Below are 20,099 nucleotides of genomic sequence, written 5' to 3'. Positions count from 1 at the left end.
ACAATCAATTATTGGGTTAAGGAACTGAACAGACACTTCACAGAAAAAGAAATAGGATTGGTCAACAAATATATGAAAAAATGTTCAAAATCACCAGCAATTAGAGAAATGCAAATTAAAACTACTCTGAGATTTCATCTGACTCATGTCAGAATGGCAATTATCAAGAATAACAATAAATATCATGAGTGACAATAAAGATCCATGAGAATGTGGGGAAAAAGGTTCATTCATATATTGGTGGTAGGACTGCAAATTGGTGCAACCACTCTGGAAACTAGTTTGGCAATTCCTCAGAAAACTTGGAATGGGACCACCATTTGACCCAGATATCCCACTCCTGGGCATATACTGAAAGGACTTAAAATTAGCATACCATAGTGACATGGCCATATCAATGGCTCAATTCACAATATCCAAGCTATAGAGCCAACCTAGGTGTCCTTCAGCTGATGAATGAATAAAGAAAATGTACACAGTTTTAGCCACAAAGAATGAACTTATGGCATTTGATGGTAAATGGATGAAACTAGAGACTATTATGCTAAGTGAAATAAGCCAATCCCAAACAACAAAAAGCCAAAAAGTGTTCTCTCTGATATGCGGATGGTGACTTGCAATGGGGGGGGGGTGGAGAACCCAGTTGGACAGGGAGGAGAAGGGGACGGGAGGGGAAATGGGAATGAGAAAGACAGTGGAATGAATGGGACATCACTTCCCCATGTTCATACATGAATACAGAACATGTTCAACCACAAGAATGGGAAGTTATACTCCATGTATGTATGATATGTGAAAATACACTCCATGGTCATAACTAAAAAGAACAAACTTTTTAAAAAAAGGAAACTATAAGTAATTCTGAACACAGTCCACAGAAAGCAAAATGCACTATAATTTTAAACTCTTCTTTAAAAATAAAAGATTTGTGCATTTCAGTGGGTGGAAATTTTGCATTATAAAACATGATAATGGGGGAGAGAGGGAGTGGGTGGAAAGGTGGGTGAGGCAGGAAGGCTGACCGTTGCGGAAGCTGGGTATTGAGTGCACGTAGCTCATTATACTCTTGTTGCCAAGTACAGGTCTGACAACTTCCATAATAATAAGAGTGTCCAGCGTCTTCCACCTGTTGGCAGTTCATACAAGGAGGCTGTCACTGGGTGGTGGCCTGGAGAGCCTACAGAGGACTTCTCTTCCATTTTGAGAGAGACCCTAGCGCTATTCTTTACCTTCTGCCTAAGATGCAGCATGGCCGGGTTGCTCCAGCTCTTTTAATCTCACCAAGCGCTGCCTTCCCAGCTTCCAGAGTGGCCCTTGGATGTGGGGTTCCCTGGTGGCAATGAGCTGAGCCAGCTCCTTTACACACAGGTGGAGGTGGGCTCCTGGAGGCAGAGGGGGAGGCAGGAGCTTAACAGGGATCTCTGAGAGCCTCAGGGCAGAGGTGGGCAGCTGCGCTGGAGTCTCTGGTGACAGTGTGTGTGACATGAGCTACTCAGAGCACAGGCATTCTAACAAAACTCGAACGTACTGCCATTCTGTGTTTTCGTTGGCTAAACTTAATGACCCTAGTTGGCAATCATGTTATGAAAGGAATAAGAAATACCTGCACACGGAGAAAAAGTAGAGAAGCGTTGGCAAGAAGGAGCTGCGGTCGCTGTCGCCTGGCCACACCCACCAGGCGACAGGGCAGGCAGGACCCTGGGTCCTGGCCTGCGCTCCTCATGACGGATGATGCTGTCCATCCGTGTCTCAGGGAAAGGAGCCAGATTCTCCCGTCCTACCCCGCAGCTCTACCCCGCGTCTCTACCCCTCCCCTCCCCGGTTCTCGCGGACGGTGAGACCCATGGGTGCTGCAGCCTTGGCCCTCTGCGTCCCACTGCTGGGCCCAGGGTGTCCCGAGCGTCCTGGGCTCCGTGCAGCAGAGGCCTGGCTCCCCGCCCCGGGAGCCTGCGTGGCTGGTCCAGGGCTGGGGTCCGTCGTTCCTTCCTCTGCTAGAAGCGTGGTCATTCCAGACCCAAACGTGATGAATGATGTGCGTGTCCCTAACCAGCGAGCGCCCACCCAGACCGGGCTGCCCACGGGGCGCCGCGGAGCCTGCTGGGCGCCGGCCTCACCCCTCGCCCTCGCCTGCGCCCTCCCTGCACAGGAAGAAGAGGCTGGCCCAGCTCTACCAGCAGACCGCCTGCTTCTCCCTGCTGTGGCGCATCTACAGCTCCAACTACTTTTTCCACTACAAGTTCTACGGCCACCTGGCGGCTGTGATGCAGGTGAACTCCGCGCTGGAGACGCAGAACGACTTCCAGGTAGGGCGCCTTCCCAGCGGCTCTCAGTCCGGAGGGGGTTGGAGAAGCTCTGGCCCGCCCTTCTCCAACTTCACACTCTTAGAAATGACCAAGGATCCCAAGGGCTTTTCTCTATGAGTTGTTATCTGTTGATAAAAACTGCGACAATCCAAAAGTACTTTAAAATAAAAGTCATAAACACATATTAACATTCTTCTTTTTCCTTTCTTTTGGTACCAGGGATTGAACCCAGGGACACTCTACCACTGAGCCACAAACCAGCCCATTTTATTTTTTATTTTGAGAGGGATCTCACTAAGTGGTTTACAGTCTCCTAAGTTGCTAAGGCTGCCTTTGAACTTGGGGTCCTCCTGCCTCAGCCTCCTGAGCTGCTGGGATTTCAGGTGCGCCACTGCACCTGGCAACATTTTTATTTTTTAAAAGAACTCTGTTTCCCCAAACAAACAAAATACAACAACATTGTATTAAAATTTGGCAAATAGCTTAAGGTCTGGTTTCACAGAAGATACTAGATTCTGACACCCGCTTCAGCCTTTACTCTGGCGAAGCTTCACACAGGTTAACTCTGGAAACGCGCACAATATACCCAGAGAATGAGGGCAAAAGGGAGATTCTCTTTTAAAAGACATTTTCAGGCTTTCTGTTGTGCAATCATTTACTTACATTTGCTATTGCTTTTATGTTTCACAAAAATCAAACATTTTGCCTTTTGTTTAAGGGATGTAGGCAAGAGGGGCCAGGGGCTTGCCTCGGATGCCCCAGCAAATAGGTGGTAGACACTCAGTTTGATTTCTGGAAACCCATGGCTTTGGCCGGTGACCAGCTTCATTCCCAGGCTTGATAACCCGTGGTTCACTGGCAGGTGCCGGGTGATGTGCCTGGGCTTGGGTCTGGGGACCACCTCAGGCTTTCCCCTCTCCCCTGCCCTGCTGCCATTTCAGATCATTAATGCTTACCTGGACTATTCACTCTACCACCAGCTGGCTGGCTGCCAGGGCATGTGGTTCAAGTATGAGTTGATGGCCATGGAGCAGATCGTGAACCTGCCGCTGAAGGGCGAGGGCATTGAGATCGTGGCCCTCGTGGCTGGTCGACTGGCCCACATCAAATACATAATGGGCCACCTGGACCTGGCCATCGAGTTAGGTAAGGGCTGGTGGGTGCGAAGGGAGATGAAGACACAGATAATGCCCCCCCACACACCGGGATTGTTTTCTTCCCAGGCTCTCGAGCCCATAAGTTGTGGTCACTACTTCGGAATCCCAACAAACACTATCTGGTCCTCTGCAGACTTTGTAAATCGCTCTTCCTGAAAAGCAGGTATTTATCTCAAAGCCTATTTATTTCCCAAAGTCAGTCATGTTGCTGAATGTTCAGGGCTCATTTTTATCCTGGTCCATAGGGCAGGACAGGGAGTCCGGTTCCCAGTAAGATGGGACAGCTAGTGGCCTTCTTTTGCCTTTGGATACCTCTGTTTAACAGAATTCATTCATAAGCATCGTCTCTAATTTGGTTGCTCTCATGAGACTGACCATCCCTATTTTGGAATCAGGACTCCAAGCCCTGACAGGTGGCGGGAAAGGGAAATGTCTCATAGGAAGGAAAATGCCCAGACAATAGCAACCAGGACTAAAGGCCAGTTTGGCCTGACTATGGTCTCCCTGGTCTCAAGATCTATGAAAAAACAGGCTGGGGCTGAGGCTCAGTGGTAGAGCACTCGCCTAGCATGTGTGAGGCCTGGGTTCGATCGTCAGCACCACAGAAAGATAAATGAATAGGGCTGGGCCTATAGTCAGTTGGTAGAGTGCTTGCCTTGCATGCACAAGGCCCTGGGTTGGATCCCCAGCACCCCCTAAAAAAATAAAAAAATAAATAAATAAATAATAATAAAGAAAGAAAGAAAGTTATTGTGTCCATCTATAGATAAAAAATGTATATATGAAAAAGAAGAATCTATGAAAAAACAGATTGGAAAACAAAACAAAACAGATGGCAGTTTGGGTTTAAGGTTTGTTTGGTTTTGTTTTACTGGGCAGGACCAGGACTAGACCAGGGCTCACTTCTCCCCATCTACCACTTGGCGATCCTACTGCCTTCTCTGTTCCACAGATACAAGCAGCTGATCCAGGTGCTGGGGTGGCTGTGGGACTTTTCTGTGGCGGAAGAGCACATCTTCACCAAGGCATTTTTCTATTTTGTCTGCTTGGACATCATGCTCTATTCTGGTAAGTGCAGCTCTGGAATTGAAGAGAAGGTGGGTGTGGCCCCTGTGCTGTGTGGTGAGGCAGCCCCAGGGCTGAGGCCTTGAGACTGCAAGTTTTCAGGCTGCATGGATATGATGGGGATGGAGAGGTTGGTGGCCGTGCTGACAAGCGGTCTGACAGGTGCCAAGATTGTGGAGGAGCAGCAAGAAGGAGAATCCCGTCTGGAGGGAGCCTTGGCCTAAGCTGTCAGTTCCACTCTCAGCTCAGTTTACCCTGGAGCTGACAGGCCTGTCTGGCCACGCACCCTGTGCCTGGAGGGCTTCATGTTTACTAGGGTATTCTTAGAGACTCTGTGCTCTAGATTAAAGGACTGGGTTGCTAATGATGAGAGGGCAGGCACCAACAGCTGTTGGTGAACCTGACGACCTTGAATTGACTGCACGTGGGCAGCCCTCGGTGCACAGTTCACCAGCAGGATCAGTGGGGGCTGTTCTCCACACATGCATTTTAGACAGGGCTGCACATATTGCTGCCAGTCTGGAAGCCTGGCTGGGAAGGTTGGGGAGAGGCCAGGAAAGGTCGGCTTAGACTCTGCTCTGGCCTGGCGTGGGCTTTGGAATTGCCTTGTGAACCTATAGCATCCGTGAGAGCAGGGACTCAGCAACACAGCGGGTGCAGGACTGTCGTTCTTGAAGTCCACGGGACCCTCTGGCTCATAGCAATCAGAAAGGACTGTCCCCACAGTGGGCTCTGAGGCCCGCAGGACGAGCACCCCCAGCTACCCGCCACGCTCTGCTGCTGCTTTCTCTTCTAGGCTTTATCTATAGAACGTTTGAAGAATGTGTGGAGTTCATTTGCCAAAATGAAGACAACAGAATTCTCAAGTTCCAGAGTGGAATCCTCCTGGGACTTTACTCCTGTGTGGCTATCTGGTAAGTGTCTTGGATGTCACTAAGTTTCTAGGGGGAAAGTCTCCTGGAAGAGCTCCAGGGAGTATTTCCAGAAGAAAGCAAAAGCCTGTGTAGCTTACACCTGAGTTGGCTGGAGGGCGTCCCAGAGTATCCACCCGGAGACAGGGAGGGGCTGTCTAGTCCATCACCTCAACCAGGGACAGGGACGTGCAGTCTCAGGTGTCCTGCAGTGAGCAGTTGCTACACACACTTCACCAGAGAAACCGGAAAGGGCAGGACCAGGGTGCCTACGTTATGTGCAAATCCTGGCCATTTGCTATAAGGTACTTGAGCATCCACAGGTCCTGTGTGTGGGGAGAGGGGTCTTGGAACCAGGCCCCCAAGGGGAAGGAGGGGCGGCCACACTGCTTCTGAGGAGGGTGGAGCCTCCAAACCAGTCATGAGTGGTGCTTGCCCACCTGAACCACCCACATCAGAGCAGACAGAAACCACGTCGAAGAAGCCGGGACTGCAGGATGTGGCACCCTCAGCAGCGGGCAGCCCTGGGACCTGCAGGCCTCTTCCCCCTGTGCAGAGAAGATGCACACCATGCCCAGGCCTGCTGCCCTGGCTCTCAAGACGAAGGACAGAGACAGGGACCCCGTGCACTTGCCTCATTCTCTCCCCAGACCACCAGCCAACTGCAGCACTCCTCGCTGGAGGAGTGAGGAAGCAGGTGTAACCTGGGGCTTCACCTGTGGAGGCCCTCACGTGGGAGGAGACGGGAGGAAACAAGACTCTCTGGTAGCCCACTCCCCAGGACCCTAGGCTCAGTCCCATCAGCTTGCTAAGCCTTTGACCCAGCCAGCCTCCAGTGATGGCCACACCTGTGCCTGATGAACAGCAAGCCTCCAACATGGGTCACAGCCAAACGTTCCTGAAATTCCACAGCCACCCCTCAGCTCAAAGTCCTTCCAGTCTATTTCCCACCCACCTTCAACTACATGCAGCCACACTGTCCACTAGAGGTCTTGAGATGAGAGTCAGTGACAATAGGGAGACATTCTTATGTAAAATGTCACAAATCAGAACAGCTTCAAATTTGAATGAAATGCCTTCTTATTATAAAATTGCTTGGGAGAACTCAAAATCTCCAAATTAATTACCCTTGCCAATTAATGTTCAAAGTCAAATTCACTCTTGCCCTGTGGGTTGAAGTTCAATAATAGTCCAAATGTCATTCTAATTTTTTGTGTTTTGACTGGAGAGTTTTTCAACAGTTGTGTCCTAGACCAATGCGTCTCACATTTAGTGGGCCTAAGAGTCACCTGGAAAAGGTGAGCATGGTGGTACACACCTATGCCAACCTCAGCAACATGTCAAAATGCTGCCTCAAAAAAAAAATCACCTGGCCTCACCTGTCTATTGAGTAGAATCTGGGGACCTGAGAATTCACATTTAAAAGGGGAGCCCAGTCTGCTTACACCACTCAGGAGTGCTGGCCCCTGCATCTCTCTTTGGAAAAACTGGAGCAGGTGGGGGCCTCCTGCCTGAAAACACAAGAGGCTGCAACTACACCCAGAGCAGTGGACAGGATGCGAGCCCCCTGTCCCCAGGAGTGGCTCTGATTGTCTTACTTCCCTGTGGTGTGCAGGTACGCCAGGCTTCAGGATTGGGATGAATTCCACACGTTTTCCAGCAGAGCCAAACCCCTGGTGTCAAGGAGAACCCCTACAGTTCTCTACTATGAAGGAATTTCCAGGTACCTGGAGGGGCAAGTTCTCTATCTGCAGAAGCAAATTGAACAACAGCTGGAGAATGCCCAGGACTGTGGGGTGGAGCTGCTCAAGGTGAGGCCCAGAGCCCTGTCCCTCCTCCACTCATGGCCGCCTACTTACTGGGCTGGGCCAGCCAATTTCTGACTGCAGATTTACACTAGACGTTTATTTATAATAGACATTTTTGAAGGCAATCCTCCTAAACACCAGAAAGAAGAAAGTATGAGCTGCTTGTATCCCTACTACTCAGCGGTGATTGCTTTTGTGCACTGAGATATCACCTTTCAAGTTCTCTTTGATGTGTGTGCGTACACGTTTCCATTTGTTGTGATTTGCTATTAAACATATTATGAATAATTTCCTGTCATTAAATTAAAACAAAGCATAGTGTTTATCTAATATTATTATTATATTACTATATTATATAGCCCAATTATTCTTGGATAAACTTTTCTACAATATTTTATAGCTATTGTCCTGATAAGCAACCTGGTAGATAAGTTTTTGAACATGACAATTTCAAATATTCAACTGATATGTATTAAGAACTAAACTAAAACAGGGATGAGAGGTGGGAGGGAAAGGGAGTGAGAAGGGAAATCGCATGGAAATGGAAGGTGATCCTCAGGGTTATATAAAATTACATATAAGAGGAAAGGAGGGGTAAGACAAGATAATACAAGTGGAAGAAATGATTTACAGTAGAGGGGGTAGAGAGAGAAAAGGGGAGGGGACGGGAGGGGAGGGGAGGGGGGATAGTAGAGAATAGGACTGACAGCAGAATACATCAGTCACTAGAACGGCAATATGTCAATCAATGGAAGGGTAACTGATGTGATACAGCAATCTGTATACGGGGTAAAATTGGGAGTTCATAACCCACTTGAATCAAACTGTGAAATATGATATATTAAGAACTATGTAATGTTTTGAACGACCAACAATAAAAAAAAAAAAAGAACTAAACTAAGTACCAGAGTAAAAGAATGAGCAAATTAAGCTGGGAGTGGAGGCATATGCATGTAATCCCAGCAATTTAGGAGGCTGAGGCAGGAGAATTGCAAGTTTGAGACCAGCCTTAGCAACTTAGCAAGACACTGTCTTAAAAAAATAAAAACAAAAATTTCAAAGGACTGGGCATATACTTCAGTGGTAGAGCACTTGCCTAGCGAGTTCAAGGTCCTAAGTTTAACTCCCCAGTATGGGGGTGGGAAGCAAAGTAGATCTGGGTTACCGCCCAGGGGGGTCAAGCCCCTCAGGGAATGAAGGGTCCAACTGCCGGTGTTAGCACTTACCTTGTTCTCATAAAAACTGAGCACTGATGTGTTTTGTATTGTTGTGTGACAAATTTAATAGCTGGAACCAGCACCCAGGGCTGAGGCTTTATTTGGCTCAGTGGTGGAGCAGGGAGCATGGGCTGGGCAAGTGGGAGCCTCGATTCAACCCCTAAACAAAACAAACCAACAGCACCCGCTTCCTGTTTGACAGTTAGGCAGGCTGGAGGTCTGGGAGCGCCTGCTGGGATCTCTGCTGAGGGTCTTAGGAGGCTAGAACTGAGGTAGGGGCCCAGCTGCGTTCTCATCTGTAGAAACCAAGAGTCTGCTTCCAAGTCTTTCAGGCCACGAAGACACAGGCCCACTTTAGACAAGCTGAATGGTAAAACCTGAACAGGGCCCACGGAGCAGGGCAGCTCACTGAGCTCTGAACCTTGTCACTCCTGCTTTATGGGAAGAGAGCTTGGGGCTGGGGACGTAGCTCAGTGGGTGGAGTGCTTGGCTTGTGTGCACAAGGCCCTGGGTTCAAAAAAAAGAGAGTAGAGAGTGTTACATGGCCCCGGGGAGGGCTCATTACCGCTCCCCCCACACACACCTCAGGGTCTCTTCCCAGCTTACCAAGTCACTGCCTCCAAACAGGTGGATGTTCAGACTTTGCCCACTTGAAGGTGACATGACACAGAACAGGAGTCTGCAGCTCAGATCTGTGCAATGCGCGCTGGCTCTCGGGATAGGGAAATCGCTTGGTTATATAAAGCATTACTTTAAAAATGTCACTGGAGAGAGTGAATGTCTCTTACTTAAGAAGATACTCGGGAGGAATCTGAGATATACTTAACTCCAGGTCATTCAAAAAAAAAATATTCTTGGCCATCTTACACTGGATTTAATTTATTCCAAGTTTCTCTTTTCCCCAAATGTCAGGTGCATGATTCAACTGTCATTGTCACTTTTAGAGATGAATTGAGTACTGATGAAAGTGCCCCTCACTTGTGGTCAACCTGATCCATATGTGAGAACCCAGACAGAAAAATGAGCAGGTGATTAAGTGAAGGTCCATCAATAGTAAAGTGATAAAACCCATTCTCACAAAAGACAGCCACGGCCCAAAACAAGCAGCTGGTGCTGGGATCACAACAGAGGCCTAAAACACTAAGAAGATGGTGGCTTTTGGATTCAGGAAGGGAGTGGGGATGGAAGCCTGGGGCAAGGACGGGGCACAGTGCTGGGTGGAGGCTCAGACCCTGGGGGGCAGAGTCTGGATCCTGGAGAGCAGACCTTCTTTATTCAGAGGTGGTGGCAGCCGGCTCCAGCCCCACTGAGTCCCAGCCAATTCCATTTAGCCAACTCCCTGGGCCATTCCCATAGGCTATTATTTTTGGTGCAGGCCAGACAAAGAAGGCCACTGTCCACAGGTTGCGTGAGTGGGCTACCTCACAGGCCCTGTATGACCTTGAGTGCCTCTGCTGAACCAAGGTGCTCATGACCTTGGCAGCATACCACAAGCAGCCTGCTGGAGGCTTTGCCCGGGGAGCCTACCTACAGCCATTTGGGGTCTGCCCTACACAGACACATTCTGCTCTCCCACAGTCCTGGACATTCTGTTCTGTGTTCCTCAGTCTTTTTTTTTTTTTTTTTTTTTTAGAAAAAGAGAGAGAGAGTTGTTTTTTTTTTTTAATGTTTATTATAGTTTTCGGCAGACACAATATCTTTGTTGGTATGTGGTGCTGAGGATCGAACCCGGGCTGCACGCATGCCCGCTTGAGCCACATCCCCAGCCCCTGATTGCTCAGTCTTTATTCTCTTTTCTGTTTTGGAGGTTTCTATTGGAATCCCTGCAAACTCAGAGGTTCTCTCCTCAGCTGTTCCTAGTCTGCCAATGAACCCATCAAAGGCATTCTGCATTTATTTTCTATTTTATTAACCTCTAGCACTTGTTTTGGGTTCTTTCTCAGGATTTCCGTCTCTGCTTTTCTTGCCATCTATTTTTCCATTAGAGTTCATGTTAATCATAGTTGCTTCAGATTCCTTGACTGACAATTGTAATATCCCTGCCATGTCTGGTTCTGTTGTTAGCTCTGTCTCTTCAAATTGGTTTCCTTTTCCGTATGATGTTTTCTTGATAGCTGGACATGATGTTCAAGGTACAAGGAAGCAGTGTAGAAGGTCTTTAGTGGCGTGGTATAAGGTGTCTGGGAGGGGAGGTGTCCTGTGGCCTCGTGACTAGGCTCAATCTTTAGAGAGCCTGCTTGGCTGGACCCTGAGCCTCACAAGTGCAGTGCAGTTGCCTCTCTGAGGGGAGACAGGAGTGCGGCAGTCGGCCACTGCTCTGATGAACCCCCTGGAGGTGAGACTGCTTATGTAGGTCCTCCTGAGAGCACTGGTATATTTCAAAATGATCTCTTTTTGCCTTTCCCTGCTGGAAGCATAAGGGAATCCTCCCCCCCCCCCATATTTGCTGCAAGAACCTGGTCAATCTCCTGGAGTGAAACTCTCAAAATGTAAGTTTTTCAAATTTATTTATTGTCCCTTTTTTTTTTGGTGGTGGTCAAATGCATACAGCACAAAGCTGCCCACTCCAAGTGTGCAGTTCAGCAGTGCTATCAAGCACCATCTCCTCCACTTGTCTCTATAACTCTACATCTTGCAGAGCTGGAACCCTGCCCGCTAAGTGCACAGTGGTTGAGCCTTTCCGGTTTCTTACGTCCTCTATTTCTTCACTGATCTCCTCTGGCTCTTCTCCCTTCTGTCCAGAGTGGAGTCCTACGGTCTCCCACTCTTCCTCTAGGTTGTCTCCACCTCGGTTCTGCCAGTTCTTGCTTTGTGATTTTGATGGTTTGCATAAACCTCCTCTTGTTGTGTGGAACCTCTTTTATTTATTTATCTATTTATTTTTGGAACATCTTTTTAATGACCAAACTCCTCTTTTGTCTCCTATAACTGTTTTTGATTTAAACTTTGTATGTCTGATATTACAGATTTGCATATAACAGTTTGGTAGCTCTGATGGATATCAGATTCTTTCTCCTCCCCAGCATTTGCTTTTTTTTTTTTTTTTTTTTTTTTTGCTATTTTTTGTTTTTATTTTTCATTGTTCTGGGCTGTCTCTGTGCCCTGGATCGGCATGGAGGCCACCGAAGCTCTTTTCTGGTCTTTCTGAGCCTGTGCCTTTCCTTGGGTGTGCACAGTCACTTTCTAATTCTCTGCATACAGGCAGCTGCTTTGGAATGCTCAAGTGGGGGAGAGAGAAGAATGAAGAGGGGAGGTTCCCCAGCCCTTCAGTGCCCCGGGTGTCCCTGCAGCCAGAGGAGGGCTTGTGACGATGGCAGGAGGTGCACTGCCTGCCAGCTGCTTGCTCTGGGACTGTCCCTCTGTGTCAAAAGCAGCAATCAGCGGTCAGAGTGCAGATCCCAGGTGTCTGGGGCAGGGTCCTTTTTGTCCATCTTGGTTTCAGCAAGTTGTAGTAGGTCACTCAGGAACATGTCACAGCTGCTTGCCGCGGGGCTGGCGCAGGAGACAGGCAGCTGCTACTGTGCTAAGTGCAGAAGTTGGCCAAATTTTGCTTCAACTCACCATCCAACCCAGACCGGTGCAAAGCTTCCAAGGACCCCGGAGTTCTGAAAGAGTTGAGTCCTGCAGACTGCCAGGCGGCTGCTGTCTGAGTGGGAGACAGACCCTGGCGCTTCCTGCTCCACCTCTTCTGCCTGGAGTTTTTAACCCCCAGATGGCCCCTGATGAGTCTCTGAACTCATCCGGTGCAGTGCAGGTCCCTTACCCTGGCACTGTTTCCACAACAGCTTGCCCTGGAGGCCCTGTGTGCGCCTGTCTGTCTGCAGTCTTGAGAGTGGCTGTCTGTCCTGTGTCTCACCCCTCCTACAGATCTGAGAAGAGCTGGGCAGGTTTTGTTCTGTTCAGATCTCGACTCGTTTACCACGTGGTGATTTCCAAGCTCCTTACATACAGAACTAGCCAACTTTCCTCCTAAATTTTCAATCATTCACTTGTACTGCTTTGATAATCAGAGTAAGATGTTTTGTTTTCAAAGTAGTCGCAGATTGGGGATGTGGCTCAAGGGTAGAGCACTTGCCTAGCACGAGTGAGGCTGTAGGTTCAATCTCTAGTACTACCAAAAGAAAAAAAAAGTTGTTGTAGAAAACTATTGGCAGGCCACTGCGGTCTGGGGTGGGCCCTAGCGGCCCCTCTACCTCATGTTACCATTCTATCTACCATACTGTAACACACTTTCTCCTTTGATTGCTCATATCTTTAAAATGTTCCCAAACCATCTGTGGAGGAAATGACTTTGTGGTCAATGAGCTGTTTCGGACTCTGGTTGTACCCTTCTGTTGTTTTCCTTTAGAACCTGGAGAGTCTTGTGGCTCAGAACACTACTGGCCCAGTCTTCTACCCGCGACTCTACCACCTGATGGCCTACGTCTGCATTCTGATGGGAGATGGGCAGAACTGCGACCTGTTCCTGAACACAGCCTTGAGGCTCTCGGAAACACAGGGGAACATGCTGGAGAAATGCTGGCTGAACATGAGCAAGGTGTGGACCCCCGCTCGCGGGCTGCAGGGGGCTGCTCTCAGGAAGCCCCACAGGACAGCTTCCCAGTCAGGCTCTCCCCGGCATGGGAGGCCCCCGTCTTGGTCCACTCGGGCTGCTGAGACGACACTGCAGCCTGCACGGCTTAAAACCATAGGAATTTACTGCTCATGGTCTGGGAGCTGCAGGTCCAAGATCAAGGTGCCGGATCTGGTGTCTGCCAGGCCTGTCCTTCACCGACGGTGCCGTCGGCTGCATCCTCACATGGTAGCTGTGTGGGGGGAAGCTTGGCTCCCTCCTGCCCTGTCTAAGGGCTCTAATTCCAACCAGGAGGGCAGGGCCTTCACGGCCTCATCCTCCCAAGGACCCTGCTCCCCAACGCCATCGCCTGGGGTGAAGTTCCAACATAGGGATTGGGCCCTACTGCCCTTCCACCCCCGTGGCCATCCAGCCTGTCTGGGATCCCACACAAAGGGGCTGCATGTCCGTGGATCAGGCTTGTGACCTCCTTTTCCCCTTATGTCCCTGTGGACTCTCCCTCACGCAAATCCTGCTAGCATGGCTCCACCCTGTCTTCCTTCCCTCTTCCCCTCTGCGTTACATTCGTTTCCCGACTTGTGAATGTTGAATGTTGCATGTTGCTTTGTTCCAAAGCAAAAACCTAGTTAGTACCTCGCCTTAAATTTGGTGCTGTTGGGTAGGGGAATGAATTGTGTGTGTGTGTGTGTGTGTGTGTGTGTGTGAGAGAGAGAGAGAGAGAGAGAGAGAGAGAGAGAGAGAGAGAAGGCCATGTCCCGGGGCTGCTGTGGGCCACAGGTCAGCTTGTCGAGCGACTTGGAAAGCTGGAGGGCCTCAGCATCCTGGGAGGGGACGCGCCACACTCCCGCGGTCAGGAGCACCAACCCACCATCCTGTGTGCCCTCAGGAGTGGTGGTACTCCACCTTGGAGAGCTTGGAGGACCAGTGGCTTCAAACGGTGCTGAACCTCCCTTCCTGGGAGAAGATCCTATCGGGCAAGGTAAACATCCATGATGTTCAAAAGAACAAATTCCTGATGAGAGTCAACATCCTGGACAACCCTTTCTGACACTCCGGGAGGAGGCGGGCGGTGGCAAGAACCGCCCCCGACTCCTCGCCCACCTTCCTCTGCAGCCCGCCTCCTGCACGCTACGCTCCCATGTTGGTTTCCTCTTTCCAGAGGGTCGAGAGGGGCTGCGGGGTCCTGCTCACTCTCCTAACTCCACCCACCCACGCACCTCCACCTCCCCTGAGCTTTGCAGCCTGTTTTCCAGCCCGGGCTGGTCGTATCCTATGGGAAAACGTCAGCACCAAGGCGGGTGGCATCCCGAGCTGTGACACACATGTTTCTAATTAATGTATTAAACTCAAAATGTTTATTTTAAAATGTCCAGTTGTTAAATCTTTTTAAGGTAACACAAAATTGTAAATGACAAACTTTCATCATGATCTCTAAGGACAAGATTGGAAAAGACACACTTTTGCGTCACCTGACTACAGCTTCCAAAGCCAGGCGGGTGTGCCAGCCCCTCTAGCCATGTGCATCAACAAGTGGGAAATCAGTTTTTAAAAATTGCAATAGTGGGGGCTGGGGATGTGGCTCAAGCGGTAGCGTGCTCGCCTGGCATGCGTGCGGCCCGGGTTTGATCCTCAGCACCCCATACAAACAGAGATGTTGCGTCCGCCAAAAACTAAAAAATAAGTATTAAAATTCTCTCTCAAAAAAAAAAACTTTAAAAAATTGCAGTAGTAATAATTTTGATTATTAATAATCTGGAGCATTTTTATATGCTCAAAGTTGTGTGCGTGTGTCGTGTTGGGTGTTTAATTGAGAAACAGTAGCCTTCATCTTCATTTCCCAGATGCCGAGGCATGGCTGTGTGCTTGCCCTCGGGGCAGCACAGCTGAGTCCCCTGGAGGCCTGAGGTCAGCCACAGAGGCTGCAGGCCTGGCTGTGGGGAGGGAGGGCTGGGCAATCAGAGCTGGGGCTGGGAAGGGAGCCCTGCCACCAGCACACCCGATCCCACGGGCTCCTCACGCTTCCCCATCCCCAGGCCTGGCTGTGAGTGTCAGCAAGGCAGGGGGCGAAAAGCACCGAGGAGCGTGATGAGTAGACACACATCAGTGCAGACACACTCGCGCACCGAGCTGTGGTCCTGAAGCTGCACACTGTCCCCAACGCCAGTCGAGGCCTCTCCTTTGTCAGTGCCTCCGGCATCTCACAGGCTGTTCCTCCCCTGCTTTCTCTCATTTGCTCATCCAGTAAGCACCGAGCAGTGTCGGAGGTCGAGATACAAAGGCAACAGAGGCAATTCCTGACCTCTGCCTGCTCTGAGGGCCACAGGGAAGACCGACAGATGCCGCTCAGCCCGGCCCATGGTGTCCCAACGTTCTGTCTACTTGGACCACAGGGAAAATGGGGCACCGCAGACCCAGGTGTTCAGGACGCTGCTGCAGTGCTGGAAGCCAGGCCATCTCTGTGACATGGTCATAAAAAGCCAGGACACTGAATAAATGGTCAAAGACCCCAAGGACCTCCCGGGGCGTGGGAGACCCACCCCGTCGGCCCAGCCCACTCCCCAGTCTGTTCCCATGGCACCTCCCCTGGCCTCAGGATGTGCATCCTCCACCTTCCGGGCGTCCTTGGAAGCAAGGAAAGGTCTCTCTTTGGTCCCTGCCCGCTTTCTGGGTCCACTACTTCCCTATGATTTTTAGAGGCTGGGCTCGGTTAAGGTCTCCACTGACCACTTGTGGGAGGTGATCTGTGGGATAAATGAGAAGAAGTCTTCCTTTTGCTTACTGCCTGTGGGCTAGGGCAGCCCGGCCCAACTGGGGTGGACCACGTCACCTGAGGATATCCATTTGTCCCTTGAGTCTCCCATTAGCCATTTGTTCCTGGGAAAAGCGAAGGCATTCTTCCTACAGTGCCCTCTGCCACTGACAGGGCTTGCCCAGAGGAGAGCAGGCTCCACGTGGCTTCCCTTGTGCCCTGGGGAGACAGAGGCCAGTCCATCGTGCATGGCTGCTCTGCCCTGGAAGTGCCCCCTCCTCCCACCCCAGCACTGGCCCTGCTGCTGGAGGAAGAGCACGTGTCAGGCACCCACCAGAGTGACCAGCATCCCAGGAGACCGAGTCTTCCAGGAGCACACCCCGTGCTGGGGGTGCCAGTCCAGCAGACACTTGCCCTCGGGACTTCAAACGCTTCCTTCACATTCTATTTGCTTCTGACCAAGACAAAGCCAAGACTGGGCAAGCCTGGAGAAGACAGGGACAGGCAGTCCTTGTTGGAGGCACAGTGGTGTAATTCCCTGAGGTCTGACCACAAATGTGACAGCCAAGGTCTCCACAGACGCATGGAAGGATAAAGAAAATGAAGTGTGTACACCCAATGGCACACCATTCAGCCACAAAGCAGAGGGAAGTTCTGCCATTTGTAGCAACATAGACTGAACTGGAGGACACGGAGTGAATAACTTAGGCACCGAAAGGCAAATACTGCATGTTCTCACATGTGGGAGCTAAGAAAATTGATCTCCTAGAGGTAGAGAGTGGTATAGTGGTGACCAGAGCCTGGGGAGGGGGGGGGGTGGTGGTGGTGAGAGAGGATGATTGACAGGTACAGGGACCAGGTAGGTAGCAGGAGTAAGCAGCTGCCAACAATTAATTGAATAGTTCAAAATAACCAGTGGAGAGGACTTTGAATGTTATCTACACAAAGAAATGACAAATGTCTGCGGGGATAGACCTGTCACTTGCCGTGATCATTACACATTGTACACATGTATTGGAATATCACCCAGAGCCCATAGAGATCTACAGTTACATTGTGTCAGTTAACATTCCTTTTTTAAGAAAGGCAAGTGAGACGGGCGGAGGTGGGAAGAAACTGGATGGTAGTCTGGAGCCTGCACCTTCCACATGTCCGAGTCCACGTGCCTCCACTTTCACAGGAACCCAAGCTTGGTTTCTGGTCCTGCTACCTGCGGCAAATCCCTGCTCAGGGCTCATCTCTGAAGGAAGCCAACCACCTGCCCCGGCATGGGCGTGTGTGGCGCATCTTCTGTGTGGACAGCAGATGGCAGCACTGGCTCTGGGATGGTGCAGCCCCCAGACTTCTCCGGTTCCTGGGCAAGTGCCTTCTTAGCTCCTGGCATGCTGCAGCACCCCAGGGCGCGTCTCAGGAGCACCAGGCAGCTACTTTTAGGAGAAGGAAGATACAGATAATCCACGAGGGCTTCGAGCCCAGGGCAATCAGAGAAGCGATGCTCTGGGTTTTGTTTTGTGACATTTTTTAGGAGCCTCTGAACACTTGTCACACCTGTGGGCTCCTGGAGGGCAGAGGACAGAGGTCCAGTCCCCATTCTGTCTCCAGCCCTGAGCCCAGTGCCTGGACATATTGCCAGAGCTCAGGAAGCACATGTCAATCAATGAGTGTAGCCACATTTCCATTTGATCGTTTCAAGCTAACTCTGCAGGCAGCCTCAGGAGAATGAACTTAGTACTTACTGAGCAGGTAGAACATCTGGTCCCTCACAGGGACCCACAAAAGTTACTTGCCCTCAGTTGTACTAGCCAGGCTTTGACCGGGTCACAAGTGAAAAAGAGGCTGCATGGTGGGCAGGTGGGTTTTGGACCCCAGCTGGATGGGTTGGATCCAGGTGCAAGCTGTGAGTCCTTGGGCAAAGCCCCTTCCCATCTGCTCCCTTGTTTGTAAAATGGGGACAATAACAGCACATCGGCAGGGACGCTCACAGGTGGCTGTGGGGTGATTCAGGGAAGTTCTCAGGGTGTGCCCACTGGATCTGGGTCTGGAGAAGCCCGCTGAGCACGCGGGTGTGTGATGCCATGGGACATGCAACTCCAGCCTTGTCTTGGGGGTTGGGGGCTCAGGGCACAGCCCGTCCACGGGAGCAGTCACCCAATGACTCTCCTGAGGAGGTGCTTGCACACATTAGCTTTGGAAAGACCACCACTCCTCTTGGTGCTGGGAACTGAACCAGAGCCTTCCGCCCTGGGAGCAGGTTCTATACCACTGAGCCCCGCCCCAAGCCACCTTTACTTATGGAGAATGGATTAGAAGTGGGCTGGGCAAGATGGAGGCGGGAGGCAATGATGTGAGCCTGGAATTAGGGTGATCTGCAACCAGGAAGTGCCCTAAAGAGAGACAGGGCATCGACATGAGACGCTGGAGGAGGCAGAACCAACGGAGATCAGATGGCTCTTCAAGGAGGCGCTCAAAATGAACAACCAGAGGCCAGGTCAGGACTGACCCTTGGCCAGCCTTTGCGTGGTGCCATGCTGCTAAAGGGACAGTGTGTCTGCCCTTCCCCCCACCAGGCCTCGTCAGCACCCAGGTCTGCACTCCCGACCCCCTTGCCTGGGTCTGCTCAGGTACCCACCCTGCTCCTGACTCTTCAGCCCCCGGCTGCTCCTTACCTTCTGCCACTGCTCTTGAACATGGCGCTCACCTCCCTCACACCCTCCCATCATCTCTGCCCCTCCTGCCCTCCTGCTGGCCAATGTCCAGTTCCTTCTGTCGGGCTGAACTGCAAAGCCACATAAGCATTCGCTCTGAACTTCGGACGCTGCCGTCTGCCTACGGTGGGCAAGATGAGCTTGCTAAGACAAAGACCCTTCCTTATCCTACTAAAAATCCCACCTGCTCTCAAGACGGAATCCCATTTTTGTGCCTGGAATGTCAGGCTTTGAAGGCAGAGCTCGCCTCGGTCTGATGCCTGAGGAGCCTGGGCACCCTCCACCCGGAGCAGTGCTTTCAAATGCCTCTGCCTCAGAGCTCCTCCTGGGTTGCTGACTGCCTCTGCTGTGGCTTAGGACAGCTCCGAGCTCAGCAGGGCAGGGGGTGCTCATGCGTGTCCCCCTGGCAAGGGTGCAGCTCCGAAGGCCTGCGGTGAGCGCAGGCAGCCCTGGGCCACGTGTGGGCCCTGAGGCTGGAGCACTTGGAGTGAGCAGGAGTGAGAAAGGAGACGGGGCAGAAAGTGGCAGTCCCCAGGCACCACCCTGCCCACCAGGTGTCCATTCCAACAGGAAGAGAGGGTGTGGGTGTCACAGAGCTGGAGCCTTCTGAGAAAATGAGGCAATGCAGAGACCCCTCTTCAAACCCGATTCAGGAGACAGAATTCAAGACAGGTAGTCAGAACAGACAGACAGGGTCCATGGAGAGAATGGAGGCCAATTTGGGTCTGGGAAGTTGGAGGGATTGAAATGGTAATTTCTTCAGAGCCCTTCCTCCACCCTGCTCCTACCAGCGGCTAGGGTGACCTGTCCCAGAGATTGTCCCTCCCTCCAGGGAGTTAAAAAAGTTAGTGCACCCTGGGCCCCTTCCGGCCCAGATCACTCCACCAGGCCCCTCCAGCCCCTCTCTTCTCACCTTGGGGCCCTCCCTGCGAGCATCTCCTGGCCCAGTCACTAGCAGAGAGACGGGGAAGACCAGGGGAACACCTAGAGAGGCGCACGCTCTCACTTCCTGGGAGACCGGGATAGCTACGGCCCCTGCTCCCTCCCGGGGAAGCCCATGTTACCCCTTTTTAAATAAGCCCTGCTTTATAGGCCTGCACTTGAACACGTGGGGAAGCAGGATAACTGGAGCTATCAAGTCGGAAAGATCCCAGATGCTGCTCAGAGTAATAGGCTTAGTTCAGTAGTTCATGGAAGGGAGAGGGAAAGGGAAAGGGGACACTCTCAAGGGAGAGGAGAGGGACAATGCACCTGTCCTTTACTCCAGTTTTGTTGGGGATTCAAGAGAGGTTTCCAGAGTCCCGCTCAGGCTCACCTCTTTACTTTTGATTGACAGCAAGATGACATCAGATTTTCAAGTCCCCACTGTCTTGACAATTTTAGGTCACTTTGTTTGGCTCATGCTGACTGGTTCTAATTGGCTTCTTACCCATAAATTCTTACCGATTTTATGGTTAGGAGGAACTATCCTTATCTCCCAGAGTTTCAGGACCAGGTCACAAAAGTCTCTCCCATTGACATTATCTCTGGCCTGCATTTCTCCTGCAGATAACAGGTGGTTGGCTGAGGAATGTGACATGTCCTGTCCACTCAGGCCAGGCGGGGCTGCAG

General features: G+C 51.0%; 1 protein-coding gene across 8 annotated transcripts in view; it reads left to right on the top strand.

Moving 5' to 3' along the window:
- The window catches only part of Adcy10 (adenylate cyclase 10), a 69,541-nt gene extending 55,141 nt beyond the window's left edge, over window positions 1-14,400 (top strand). For 6 of the 8 annotated variants that reach the window (XM_078022254.1, XM_078022253.1, XM_078022255.1 and 3 more), the window contains 8 exons: window positions 2,147-2,303; window positions 3,245-3,449; window positions 3,527-3,623; window positions 4,413-4,528; window positions 5,322-5,439; window positions 7,052-7,247; window positions 12,810-12,998; window positions 13,921-14,400. In XM_078022254.1, coding sequence (XP_077878380.1) covers window positions 2,147-2,303; window positions 3,245-3,449; window positions 3,527-3,623; window positions 4,413-4,528; window positions 5,322-5,439; window positions 7,052-7,247; window positions 12,810-12,998; window positions 13,921-14,082 — 1,240 coding nt within the window. In that variant the 3' untranslated portion in view covers window positions 14,083-14,400. Of the gene's footprint in view, window positions 1-2,146; window positions 2,304-3,244; window positions 3,450-3,526; window positions 3,624-4,412; window positions 4,529-5,321; window positions 5,440-7,051; window positions 7,248-12,809; window positions 12,999-13,920 lie in introns of those variants that run through there. The other 2 variants (XM_078022256.1, XR_013426324.1) reach the window with 2 other exon arrangements.
- The last annotated feature ends 5,699 nt before the right edge of the window (window positions 14,401-20,099 follow it).

The sequence above is a fragment of the Ictidomys tridecemlineatus genome, chromosome 10, assembly GCF_052094955.1.
Source record: "Ictidomys tridecemlineatus isolate mIctTri1 chromosome 10, mIctTri1.hap1, whole genome shotgun sequence".
Taxonomy (NCBI): domain Eukaryota; kingdom Metazoa; phylum Chordata; class Mammalia; order Rodentia; family Sciuridae; genus Ictidomys; species Ictidomys tridecemlineatus.
Note: the sequence above shows the minus strand (reverse complement) of the source record. Positions and strands in the feature narration are given on the sequence as shown.